The sequence below is a fragment of the Lynx rufus genome, unplaced genomic scaffold, assembly GCF_022079265.1.
Source record: "Lynx rufus isolate CCGP_SWC_20201006 ecotype Redwood Valley unplaced genomic scaffold, mLynRuf1.p SCAF_16, whole genome shotgun sequence".
NCBI classification, from domain to species: Eukaryota; Metazoa; Chordata; class Mammalia; order Carnivora; family Felidae; genus Lynx; species Lynx rufus.
The window spans coordinates 53871639-53885339 of NW_025814830.1; the positions used below are offsets into that span (position 1 = coordinate 53871639).

The following is a 13701-nucleotide window of genomic DNA, read 5'->3' on the forward strand; positions in this document are numbered from 1 at the left end:
AGCCAGGGTCACAGCGGCCAAAGCGCCTGTGTGTGTTCCAGGGGGTTCCACGCAGAACATTTCAAAAACCGCATGAGTCATTCCCCTTTGAAAGGTCTGGTTCTTCAAGAGGGCTCGCAAGTTTCCCTCTTCGCCTTAGCTGGGGTCTCAGGGGCCACGTCACCACGAGAGTGAGAATGTCTAAACAGAAGCAGAGAATGCGTCCGCGGAGGCCCGGTGACCTAACGCCGGCCACCGCGCCAGGCTCAGCGGGGGCACCGAGGGCGCCGTGGGCCGGCCGGGTCCGGGCCCCGCGTGGCCCGCACCGCTTGTCCCGGAGCCGCGTCGGGGCCCTCCCGGCGGCCAGCTTTGCGTCTGGAGGGCAGTTCTTTGCGTCCCAGGGAGTCTGCCAACCTCGACACAAAGCGAACGGAAGCTTTATTTTCTCCAACCTCTAATTGAAACATAGTTATTTCCTGCTGGCGGAGTGTTGGTCCCCAACGGGAGTAGGGGTGAGGCGTCTGCAAACGTCTGCCGTCACGACCCCGGAAAGACGGTGGTTGGAAGACAGTTTCTGCTTCGAGTGCATTCGCAAGGAAGCGCAGCTCTTACCCAAAGGCAGATTCCTTTTTTTTCCCCATGTTTATTCATTTTTGAGGGAGAGCGTGAGCAGGGGAGGGGCAGAGAGAGAGAGTGGGGGACAGAGGATCCCACGCGGGCTTCCTGCTGACCGCAAGCGAGCCAGATGCAGGGGTTGAACCCACAGACCCCGAGATCATGACCTGAACTGAAGTCGAGGCTCAGGCGGCCAAGCCACCCAGGGGCCCCACACATTCCTTTTGATGCTTTGGTGGTGATCCCACCAATAACTGACTTCCCGTTAACCTTTTAAGTTTATGGTGTGCATCTTGAAGTCACTATTCCGAGCGGGACACCAGCAGGCCAGAGGGGCTCTTGGCATGAAGTAGGTTGACACACCCCCCTCGAGAATGTTCTAAGGGCTTTCAAGCTGATGGGAAACGGGTAGGGAAACCCAAAGTTGAGTCCGAAATGAAACAAACGTGGGACTTTGTTTCAACAACGCTGCACTTTTAGAAACAATTCTGTTTGCATTGAACCTCCTGTTTTCTTCTCTAGCAAGTACAAGCCTTCCAGCTCGTTCATGGTGTCCAAAGTAAAAGGTAAGCTGGCCGGTCTTTTTTATTTTATTTTACTTCTAATGTTTATTTTGAGAAAGAGGGGGTGTATGAGGGGGGAAGGGTGGAAAGAGAGAGGGAGACCCAGAATCCGAAGCGGGCTCCAGGCTCTGAGCGGTCAGCACAGAGCCCGACGTGGGGCTCGAACCCACGAACCGCGAGATCATGACCTGAGCCGAAGTCGGACGCTCAACCGACTGAGCTCCCCCAGGCGCCCCCTGGCCAGTCTTTTTTTTTTTTTTTTTTTTACGTGACCGTAATACGCAGGTGATCTTGGGTTTCCCTGGAGATGTCATTCTCCTGAGCTGTTGACTTAATGTGAATTCTGCCTCTTAACGCTGCGGCCCTCAGCATCGTAAAGGGTTTTTAAAGAGGTTCCTGACAATGCTGATTCTTTAACTAGTTTCTAAACGTATCTGCACCTGACATCGGCCCTAAATCGCTAAACGGGCGACACAGGCCCGGGGGTTCCCAGCTGAATGTCCCAGAAGGCCTAATGCCTGGGTCTGGAGCAGCCGATAGGTTGTAGACGGAGAGTCTGTTTCTGTTGGTTGGTGATAGCGGGTGGAGTATTGAGTAGGATTCTGCAGCCTTGTTCTGGGCTCCTCAGAAAACAGGCCTCGATAGATTAGTAATGTCTGCCCTGAACGACAGAGGGGAAACTTGAGGAAGCACGCGGCCCGTCCGTGCCCTCCCCGGCCTCGCTGTATAATCCTGTCTACGGTGCGTTCACTTGGCGGGGGAGGGCGTACCCCTGGGGGGCGTCCTGCGGACACAAGCGGAGCCTTGGGTTCTGGTCGTGCAGAAAGAGCGCTTGACTGGGACGGTCTCAGGGGAGCCGAGATGTAGGGGCGCCCCGCCTGGCACCTTCCTCGGGAAGCTGGCCCGACAACCCCTTCCTTTGAGAAAGCGATTCTTGGCTTGTCACAGGCCCTGGATGCAAGAATATCTCATTAGATGTCTTTATAAGAACACATAACGGCTTTTCTCCTTATTACAAAATAATGCCTATTCATTCCAGATAATTTAAAAAGACAAAGGCGCCTTAAAAAAAAAAAAAAAAAAAAAGGATTTGACCAGACTCCGCCACTTACAGATAACATTGTGAACGTTTTGGTGGATACTTCTGAAGGTGTTTTCTCTCTGATTACGAGTATATGCCCTGGTAATACATTGATACACTTTGAAAAATTGAAACAGAATTACAGGGGCGCCTGGGTGGCGCAGTCGGTTAAGCGTCCGACTTCAGCCAGGTCACGATCTCGCGGTCCGTGAGTTCGAGCCCCGCGTCGGGCTCTGGGCTGATGGCTCAGAGCCTGGAGCCTGCTTCCGATTCTGTGTCTCCTTCTCTCTCTGCCCCTCCCCCCTTCATGCTCTGTCTCTCTCTGTCTCAAAAATAAATAAAAACGTTAAAAAAAAAAAATTAAAAAAAAAAAAAAAAGAAACAGAATTACATAAGTTTGGTAACCTGATTTTTCTCTTCAAATAATACTTCTGTGCCTTTAAATGGTGTTCTAAACCCAATTAAAAAAAATATTTTAATTATTTTTTTAATGCTTTTATTTATTTTTGAGACAGAGAGAGAGACAGAGCATGAATGGGGGAGGGGCAGAGAGAGAGGGAGGCACAGAATCCGAACCAGGCTCCAGGCTCTGAGCCATCAGCCCAGAGCCTGACGCGGGGCTCAAACTCACAGACCGCGAGATCATGACCTGAGCCGTAGTCGGACGCTTAACCGACTGCGCCGCGCAGGCGCCCCATGAACCCAGTGTTAATGACCTCATCTGCCTGCCATGATACGGCGGCCCCTGGTGTAGTGAACCAGTCCCCTTTGTTGGATTGCTACATCGATCCCCGACCCACCCAAATGATAGGCGGGACCACGGGTTGGCGATCTGCCACCCTCAGGGGCGAATCCTGCCTGCCCTCTGTCTTTGTAAATAAAGTTTTATTGGCACACAGCCACGCCCATTCGTTTACACGTCCTCTGTCGCTGGTTTCTGCTATAACAGCAGAGTTGAGTGGTTGCAACGCAGTCCATCGGGCCCCCAAAGCCAGAAATATTTAAATATTTGCCCTCTGGCCCTTTCGGAAGAGTTAGCCGAGCCCCAGACTAGCTGAAGACACGCAGAGACTACAGGAGGGCAGTATTAGAGCCCCTTTTTACCTCTGTTGTTTAAACCCACGTGACCTTGAAGATCGCTAGACTGGGAATCAGAAGCCTGGCCTCCCACCGTGTCCCGTGCAGACCCAGGGTTGTCTCTTGGCCTTTGGGTCTCTGTTTCCAACTCTGTATAATTGGAATAATACCTACCGTGAAGAGAAGGAAGGTGAACAGCTTCAAAATAGAAGCAAATGAAAGGTATCGTGGGTCCGACGGAGGAACGATCGAGGGTGGTAACACCTTTGTGCTGTAGACACGCTCAGGCCACCGGGCTTCTCACCCCTTGAGGGGCCCGAGGTGAGGTGCCAGCATTGCTAGGGCCGGGCACCTGTGGGCTTCCCATCCCACCTCTGTCCGAAGGCCCAGTGAGCCTCTTGGACCCGGTTGTCCAGCAGCCCATTTCATAGGCGGGTAGCCCGAGACCCCGGCTTGCGAGCGACCTGACCGTTTCCCGTCGCGTTCCTGTCCCCAGTGCAGGACTTGGACTGTTACACCACCGTTGCTCAGCTCTGCCCGTTCGAGAAGCCGGGGACCCACTGCCCAAGGTGAGACTGTCTAGCGTCTGGTTTTGCCAACACAGGGGCCGAGAGAAGGCGGCGTCATGTTGCGTCGGGGGTCATCGCGTGGGGCTTCTTTCACTCTGCGTAATGCTTTCGAGACTCACCCGTGCTGCTGAGCATGTCGGTGGTTCCTTCTTTTTTTTTTTTTTAATTTTTTTTTTCAACGTTTATTTATTTTTGGGACAGAGAGAGACAGAGCATGAACGGGGGAGGGGCAGAGAGAGAGAGGGAGACACAGAATCGGAAACAGGCTCCAGGCTCTGAGCCATCAGCCCAGAGCCCGACGCGGGGCTCGAACTCACGGACCGCGAGATCGTGACCTGGCTGAAGTCGGACGCTTAACCGACTGCGCCACCCAGGCGCCCCCGTCGGTGGTTCCTTCTTCACGGTGGTTTCCGTTCTGTGCCTTGACCACACTTAGGTTTTACGTGCGCTGCCTAAACCTTCTCTGGCTGATTTTTGGAGGGTGATGCTTTGTGACAAAACGATGGGTTCCCGGTAACACTTCCTTCTGAAGCACCTGTTAGGTCCTCTCGGGAGCTGTGAACCCTTCTCCCTCCATGAGACGGACCTTAAAACTAACATGTGGAGACCCCCAAGGTGTGAGCAGGGAAGAGCCCCAGGAGGCTGCTGGTGAGGGGCACACCCTGGACGGGGACGCCCCCACTCCTCCCCTCTGCTGTTCACACTCCCCTCGGGGCCCTCTCACTGGCCCCCACTGGCCCTCCGCCGCGAAGCTGATCCCCTTTGAATGTTCCAAGGATCACATCCTTTTATTAACTATTCAATAGTAAACCCAAATATTAAAGAGAAGCACAAGGAAGTTATTTCGGAAAGAACAAATGAACAAAAAGAAAAGCTTGACCCAGTACAAGTATAGAAAACAGAGGTTTCTGGCCTGCCGTTCTAGAGAAAGTCAGAAAGAGTTTTTGTTCCCACATTCTGTTTTCTTTTTTAAAATCTCACACGCATATTCTCTCGGTCCACTCCTGTCCCCTCCCTCCCGCAGGACTGTTTTAACTTCCCAGTCCCTTTGTCTGCCTTTCTTGCCTCCCGCGATCCTGCCTGCCTTGGGGCCAGATGGCTTCCAGACGCCATGTTGGTTTCCTGGTCCCTGGGTTGGGTTCCAGCAACATGGCATACCGTTGTAGATAAAGGCCAGAAAAAAACCCTTTTCTTAGGTGGGGCTCATGCTTTTCCCTGGTCTGAATCTCTCACACCAGCTGGGGCCCACCCATTTCCAGTTTGAGGTGCTCTCCTAATCCTCTAGGCCCACAGCAGGGATGTGGTTGACTGACACAGTGGTGATCTAACCTCTTCCGCCTCAGGTTATCAGCGCCCCCTCTCTGTAATAGTCTGACTCATTGAGGTGAGGGCCCTCCGCCCTTTCCGCCCTCATGCAGGGAAACGGCCTTTAAAAAAGTCTATTGAGTATAATCTCCGTGATGTACTCCCGGTATGAGTTGGCCAACCCCCGAGAATGGGAGGCACGACCTCCGACAAGCCCATATTCCCATCTCTCACATATTTATTTTCTTTCACCTTGATTCTGCATGCCTCTTTTGGTACGGACTTTTAAAATTCCGTGCGCACGATTTAAGAAGAGGGAAGATATCTTTACCACCGCTAGGGTGTGAGAGGTATATATTTTTTTCCTCAGAGAGTACACGCTGTGGTAGTTTCCTTTCCCATCCAAGTAGTTAAACCTTGACGCTCCAAGAGGGAGGGCCAGCCGCTTCTCGGGACCTGTTTTCTGCTGGCCGTGACCATCGCACAAACGTGTCTTGTTTTCCAGAGTTCATTGTCCGGCACACTGCAAAGACGAGCCGTCCTACTGGGCTCCCGTGTTTGGAACTAACATCTACGCAGACGTGAGTATGCTGCTGTTTTCCGGGACCACCTCTTGAAGCACGCTAAGCCCTCAGAAATCACGTTCCAAAGTCTGGATGCCAGAAACCCGAGATCTCATTCCTGTGTCTCTAGCTGACTTTAGACCACAGCATTTCTTTCCGCAACCGTTGCCCTCGTTTCCCGGTTCATAGCGACTACTTCCGCTTGTGTATGTTCACGAATACAGATGCAGGCGTACCTCGTCTTACGCACATGTTCTCATAGTTCGGTCGATTGACTCCTGCTTCCCCGTTGATGTGCATTTGTAATGCGCCGGCTTTCCTGTATCACGAACTTCATTTCCGGATATTTAACACCTTTCCGGCTCTCCTGACGCATTAATAGAACTGGTCCACTCTCCTCACGGTATTTCTTTTTGGCTACGTACCCGCCTAGCTAAAAACACCGGAGGAAATACAAATGACACTAATTTACTACTTGCTGAGGACCACTCTCACCACACCGGAGTCTGTTCGTCTGTATTTCCTTACTGACTTTAGCAAGGAAGCCTCAGCCTGAGTTTTCTTAGCGAATCCTCCAGAACGTAGTCTGTTCCCTCCAGTTGCCCGGGGTTGCGGGACATGGCGTCCCGAGAGATGGGAATGTGGTCACAGCCTTGCCCAACAGGCTGTGTGATTTCTTGCCAAGTTGCTTACCTCTCTGTGGAAGGAGCCAGCTGGGATTTTTCTAGTCCAAGGAATCTTCAAGATCTAAAAATCTCATGATTAGATCAGCGTTGCTTATCCCCGGCTAACGTTTTTACTCAACTTTTTTCCATTTTCATTTTAATTGTTCTCTCCGCCCACGACCATTGTCTTTGCTTCCACCTGCTGATTTGTTCCAGATTCCTGTAAGTGTGAGGTCACTAAGTCCTGTAAAGTCAAACCAACCTTCATGGCTCACCCTTTTTTTTTTCCTATCTTTTTGTCCTTTCCTCTTCAAATGAGTTTTTTTTTTTCTTCTCAGAAGCCATTAAGCCCAAACTGAGTTTTGAAAGTTTAATGAAGGAGTAAAATAATGTGTATCAATTGTTACAGTGAATGTTTGAGCCAAAGTCTGCTATTAAAAGACCGAGACTTTGGTTTTAAAAAGATTGAAAAGTAAAGGGATAGGGCCAAGTGATTCCAGCCAAATGCAGAGAAACAACGAAGCAGGAGCGACAATATTGCTGTCTGATACAGTGCAATTTAAGGTTAAACGTACTGAGTGGGACACCACAATTCATTGCACGGTGGCACAAAAGGTATAATTTATGAAGATCGGATTTATGAGATCAAATCTGTATGCGCCAAACAACATAGCAGCTGAACATATAAAGTTGTTTTTTGAAGGTTAGAACTGCAAGGAGAACTTGATGGAAATTAACACTATAAAGCTATCTTTTGTTGTTTTAGGTGCTTTAAAAACACCATTTCTAAGTATTGGTGTCCCCATCTTACAGGCTTACAGGCTTAGGTGTCCCCATCTTACAGAACAGCTTTAGGCTGTCCCTAAATCACACAGCTGACACAGGCCAAGGTGAGTTGCCAGGAAGGTCTTGCTCCAGGTTCTGTCCTTTCCCCACCCTCTTGTGCCTTGCTTGAATGCACCTGCACTCATAATTACACTGATGTGAACAGGCACGTGGGTGAAGAGCCCTATGGAGTGTTTGCCTTGTTCACTAGGTTTTTGAGGTTTTGGAACAACCACAGTGCTCCAAACGGAGCTCGGCACATAAATGATTGTTCGGTGAATGTTTGTTGAAGGAATAAGTAAGTGACGGTGTGGCGTTAGTTGATGTTTCAATGTTAAGCTGTTCAGAAACTAAAAGAAGGAAAGAAAAAAGGGGAAAAGGGAGGAACGGGGTGGGGAGACGGGGAGAGGAGGTTGGCCGAGTAAGGAGAGAAGAAAGCAAGCTCCGTCCCATTTTAGAGGTTCTTTGTTGGCCTCGGTTTCTAGGTCACTCTGTATTCTGGGAAATGATGATGCCTTTTTGGAAAATGTCTGTTTAGCTAAGAGACTTATTTTGGGAGAGTTGTCTCCAGATCTTCGAAGGGCCTCACAGTGCCGCCGTTTCCGCCTGCTCGCCTCACTTTGTGGTGAGCTGCAGGCAGGAGAGACATCGGGGTGTAGCCCAAAGAGCACAGTCCGGGTCAAGGTGCGAGTTTACGACTCGGTTGTGAGATGGCGGGCAAGCCTTTCCCCCACCCTGGACCTCAGTTTCTTATCTCTTCTCCCCGTCTCCCTCCGTGGCTCCCTCCTTCTCACACTTGGGCACGCACGCATCAGAATTCCCCGGAGGGCTTGTGCAAACAGACTTCCGGGCCCTACCCCAGCGTTTCTGACTCCGAATCTGGTGGAGAGCCAGAGAATCTGCATTTTGAGTAAGTTCCCAGATGATGCTGATGCTTCTGGCCCGCATTCAACCCCGGAGCCCGTAGTAGCTCCACGATAGCCCTTGCAGGCTCTTATTATCCCGTGAAAAATAGCGTCCCGCTTGCCGGCTCCGAGTGGGTCCCCGCTCTGCTGTTGGCCAGCTGCGGGCTGCTGGGCAAATCGTTTAACCTCCCGGGGCCTCTCTCTGTGAAGAGAGAGTAACACCTCCCACGGAGGATAATTGAGAGACGTCTCCATTTCTGCGTGTGAAACACAACGGGGCCTGTGTGGTGCACGCTCCAAAATGTTACCCACGATGACCCCCACTCGGCTGTCGAGAAGGATCGGGCTGTCGGTGTGAGGTTCTCACATTCCCGGCCGAGGGCCCGATGTTGTCACAACTGGTGTCCAGAAATCAGGGCCCGGGAGGCAAAGGGCCGTCACGGAGGGCACAAAAGCAACGTGCATGGCCTCTTGGGAGCGTTGAGCCTGGAGGACGTGCCTCCGTGGGCTGGGACTGCGGGAGGCGGGATTGGGGCCCCACATCTGGAAACTCGGTCAGCGTGGCGAGCGGCGGGCCAGCTCTGCCCGGCGGTCAGAACGGTAAGCGTGTTGGTACTCACTCGCCGAGCTCAGCTCCACTGACCGTGCGTTTAGGGGGTCTCTAAACTGATCGTTGCGTTTTGGAAGACCCCCCCCCCCCCGTCTCTCTCGGAGACAGAGGCAGGCGCACTGGTTCAGAATCCTGGCGGGGCACAAACCCTTCCTGGGAACTGGAGGCTGACGGATCCTTTCCCCAGGAGGGGGATTAAGAAGGCTTCCTTGTGCAGACGGGGCGACCAGCTGTCCTGGCCTCCCTGAGCCCGAGGGGTCTCCCCGCACGGGGCGCTAGAGTCAGGGAAGTTCTTGCTGACCCCAGAGGCCCCCAGAGTTCTGCCCGACACTCTGGGGCCTCACAGGTCCCCTGGAGCCCACCTCGCCCAGCTTGCCTCTTGATGGAGGAAAGATGGGGCCGCGCAGGACTGCAACTGCCTTTCAGTAACTCAAGCGACTGAGTCACAGCCCACATGCGGTCCTGTCCTCCGGGCCTTAGTGCGGGTGTTCGCTCTGGCTCTGGGACCCTCCCCCTTTCGGCCGCGGTATTAGCTTTCCAGGGCGCGGGGCGGCCTCTGCCACTGGGAAGCGACTTTCCTCTGCAAAACCAGCGGCCTCTCTGGAAGGGCCTGGGGTTGGAGGCCGGGGCCCACAGCCTGGAGGGGGCTCGGCAGGTTCGGAACAGGACCGGGTGGCGGCCCCGCGTGGGATTTCGAACGGGGGTTTTCCAAACAGCCCCTTTCGATCCGCCCACTCACGTCTGGGGTCAGGAACCCGCTGGATGGCGGATTGCTTGTCCCGGGCCAGGGGCACCTCAGCAGACGCTTCCTTTGCCCGTGCTGTGTCTGTGGACTTGACGCCTGCTGACGCGTCACGTAAAGTAGGACCATGCAGGATTCTTCTTGGCCGCCCTGCCTCTTCGCGGAGGAGGTGCCGGCCCGGTTGGCCAGCGGTCGGGACCCGAGTCGCTTCACAGGTGATTGCTGGGTCCCGGGCACCGTGCAGACAGGGGGCCCTGGGAGGCAGCAAAGGCCAGACCCACCCTCCCGCCGGGTGACAGGCACCTGGCGGTGTTTGCGGAGCTGGGACACGGTCGGCAGCGGCCTCGCCTCCGCTCCCTGCACCGCACGCGATCGCACAACGCACCGGCCCCCTGGCGGCTCTCAACACGCACAGGGTCTGCCGGCTAAGCCCCCGTGACGGCCACGGCCCCAGGTCACTAGGTCACGAGCGAAGGCAGCACCAGAGTCAGCTCCCTGACCCGTGGGCATGGTTTGACTTTCTGTCTCTGAGCGGCTCCGTCAGCCTGGCCGAACATTCTCAGACGTCCCTGGGGCCGATCTCCCGCTGACTCTCTTTTCTGAAGGCTTGCAGATCCTCACACTTCAGGGGCCTCATCAGTGGAAGCTTTTTTGTTATCAGGGGGCGATTAGAAGCTGCATAACTTCGTGGCCTAAAAGCAACACATGCTTACGGGCTGGAGGTCAGGAGCCCGATACTGGTCTCTCCAGGGTCAAGCCACCAGCAGAAATTCGTTCCTTCCGGAAGCTCCAGGGCCGCCTGTGGTTCTCTTGCCTTTCCCACTTTCTAGAGGCCGCCCACGGCCCCTGCTTGGGCCGCCGCCTCCTGGCTCTGTCCCTCCTGCCTCCCCTCTCGTGAGGACCCTTGTGATGACTGTGGACCCATCGGTAACACAGGCTCGTCTCCGCACAGGGCCCTTAAGTTAGTCACCTCTGCGGGGGCCTTCGGCCACACGTGAGGTCACGTCCTCACGGGCCCTGGGGATGGGGGTGTGGGCGTCTCTGGAGGCCGTGACTCCGCGGACCCCAGAAACACAGACTTCGCGCTCCGCCAGGCCTCAGCTGGAATCTCTGCGGAGCCACTAGCTGCCCGCGTGGCCCTGGCCCAGTTCTCGGACCTCCCCAAACCCACACTTCCCGGCCTGTGAAACGGGGATAGCGGCGGTTACGCGTCTCACTGGAAGCGTAAACGAGATAAGAGCCAAAGGTGGTCGGCCAGGGCCTGGGGCACGGTCAGCCCAGAGTCCGTGTTCGCCCTGCTGACCGTGGTGGGGGGCTGTGCGCCCCACAGACGGATCTGGGTACAGGTGGGTGAGGCCCCGGCCACACGTGCGAGCCACCTGACCGGTGTGGAAGATGCCGGGTCTGGGCCTCCCCGGCCCTCTTTCTGTTTCTTGGACATGACGAGGTCACGCAAAGGCCCCAGGGTCTTTGCACAAGCTGCTCCCTCTGCCTGGGTGGCTCTGCCCAGAGTTGTTCCCAGGCTGTGGCCGACTCCTTTTTGCCGTCCAAATCTGAGCTCAAGTACCACACCGAGAGCAGTCGAACCCCTGATTGACTCTCCTAAAAGAGCCCTTCCAAACCCAGCCACTTTGTCTCCCGATCTGGCTTTATTTCCTTCGGAGGCAGAGTTGCTATTTTGCATATTTGTTACTTGTCGGTCTCCCTCAACTCCCTGAAGGCAGAGTCTTTATTTTCCCTGCGGAACTTTTCTGCATCTAGCTCAGTGCCTGGCATGTAGTAGGTGCTCAGAAAAGACTTGCCGTACGAAGGAACGAATGAATGATGCCGAGTCTCTCTGGAGAGACCCCCGGGGGAATCAAGGAGGCGATGGTTGTTTCTTAGCCGTAACTTGATCAGCGTCCTCCCCCACCCCCAACCAGGCCACCAAGTGCTGGCCGATGGCATTAGGGCCTCACCCACGAGCACAACACTCTCGATGTTGATCGCGGCTCTTCTGTGTTTCCAGACTTCGAGCATCTGTAAGACGGCCGTGCACGCGGGAGTCATCGGGCCCGAGAGCGGGGGTTACGTGGATGTGATGCCCGTGGACAAAAAGAAGGCCTACGTGGGCTCGCTCAGGAACGGAGTGCAGTCTGAAAGGTAGGGGTGCGTCTTCTGGCTCTCGACACCCAAGGCCAGCCCAGGGCATTCCCACCAGAATTCTCTGCCTTTCTGTTTTAAAAACAAGAACTTCTTTCTCTCACGAAAGCTCAGAAGCACCCGGGCGACGCGGTGGGACTTTTTATGGGCACGGAGGAGCGTGCGTCGTCCCCCGTGGAACAAGTCGGGGCAGATCGTGGTGACGCGGTGGTCCTCTATAGCGAGGTGACAGTATAGTTATTTACGGAAGGAGGAGCCCAGGGTGTGGCATCCAATAGACTAGGCTCTGCCGCTCGCCAGCTCTGTGACCGTGAGCCGCCACCCCATTTCCTGGTGCCTCAGTTTCCTCACCCGTGATGGGGGACCAAACTGGTCCTGGCCTCACACGGTTGCTGGAGGATGAATCCAGTGCCCGTCTGAGAGCGACAAGCCCTCAGTAGGTCACGGAGGCCGCTCCCAAACCCGCTCCCAGTGTCGCTGCGGGCGAGGCCACACGGCTGCGTCCGGTGAGCGCACCGTGCCCCCCTTCCCGGTTGGACAGTTCAGCGCTTTGCCAGGGGCTGATCGTCACCGTGGTAAGCAGCCTTGCAGGGGATGTTTGCACCTGCCACGATCGTTTGCTTCAGTTGCTGGAGCAAACATCAAAGGCTTTGGGTACGCCTTTCCAGAACATTCTTCACGAGGGGTCCCAGCGCCGCTTCGGGCTGCCAGACCGGTTTCGGGCCCATGCCGCTCATTCTCACCTGTGCCCTGCTGTCCGTGGAAGCAAGTCCCAGGCTTCACAGTCCTGGGGCCTCCTGTTGAGAGCCCCGTGAGCTCACACAAGGCACCAGCCTTTCTCAGACCACCCAGGGGCAGATCCCTGTCGGGGGTGTATTTGTTCTTAGTGCTGCGGGGCGGGGGGGGGGGGCTCAAAGCACAGACATTTCTATCCTCAAAGTTCAGGAGGCTGGAGGTCCGCGAGCCACATGCGGGTGGGGGGCTTCCTTCTGGGGCCTCTCTCCTGTTGTGTAGACGGCCGACTCTGTGTCCTCACGCGGCCCCCCCCTTTGCGAATCTGCGTCCTAATCTCTTCTAAGGACGGTCTGATTGGGTCAGGGTCCACCCTCGTGACCTCACTTTTACTTTAGTTGTCCCTTTGAAGACCCTCTCTCCAAATACGGTCACCTTCTGAGACGTTGGGGGTTGGGACTTAAACATAGGAATTGGGGCGGGGGGCACAATTGAGCCCATAACAGAGGGGAATGCTGACATTTTATATTTGAGGGGGCCTTCTTTTTTTAAAAAAAAAATTTTTTTAATGTTTATTTTTGAGAGAGAGACAGACAGCGCAAGCAGAGGAGGGACAGAGAGAGAGGGAGACACAGAATCCGAAGCCGGCTCCAGGCTCCGAGCTGTCGGCACAGAGCCCGACGCGGGGCTCGACCCCACAGACCGCGAGACCGTGACCTGAGCCAGAGTCGGATGCTTAACTGACTGAGCCACCCAGGCGCCCAGAGGGGGCCTTCTTTGGAAAAAGAGTATAAAATCTAGAACGTAAAAGTTGCCGGGAAACTTGAAGCCTGGGCTTCCGTGGCTCCAAGGAGCTCGGTGCCCGTGCCGGCCTCCCGGCCTGCTGGGGAGTCTCAGCTGTACGTGGAGACGCGGCAGAATCGCGTCCAGACCCCCAGGGGCCCCGCGGTAACCCTGCCCTCAGCCCGGAACCGCCAGAGCTAACAGCCTTGGCATCTTCTTTAGCCTGGGCCACCTTTTTTGGGAAAAGCCTAATGAAGGGAAATTCCATTGGTTTTCATGGGAGGGAAACAAGGCAGTGATTAGGTGGAATTTCCTGGGCAGGCGGGAAAGAAATCCCGGGACACCGCTCTGCTGAGCCCTGTTCCCCTCAAAGAGGACACGGTCTTGCTGAGAAGTGTGGTGACCGGCCCGCGTGCCCTCTGCCCGGCTCACCCCTGAGCAGCTCAGCGGCCCCCCGAGGGCGGCCGCAACGGCTTCACGTGCGGCCCCCACAGGTGGGTGTCCGGGGACGGCAGGGGACTGGGACGGGTCCCCAAAGTGGCTTC

General features: G+C 55.1%; 1 protein-coding gene across 2 annotated transcripts in view; it reads left to right on the forward strand.

The window, feature by feature from the left end:
- Positions 1–13701, forward strand: part of CRISPLD2 (cysteine rich secretory protein LCCL domain containing 2) — a 124555-nt gene that overhangs the window by 36537 nt on the left and 74317 nt on the right. For both annotated transcript variants that reach the window (XR_006961922.1, XM_047078855.1), the window contains exons 11-14: positions 1117–1160; positions 3812–3884; positions 5695–5770; positions 11508–11641. Coding sequence is in view for 1 of the 2 variants with exons in the window: in XM_047078855.1 (XP_046934811.1) it covers positions 1117–1160; positions 3812–3884; positions 5695–5770; positions 11508–11641 (327 nt within the window). In the remaining variant the exon portion in view is untranslated. The remainder of the gene's footprint in view (positions 1–1116; positions 1161–3811; positions 3885–5694; positions 5771–11507; positions 11642–13701) is intronic.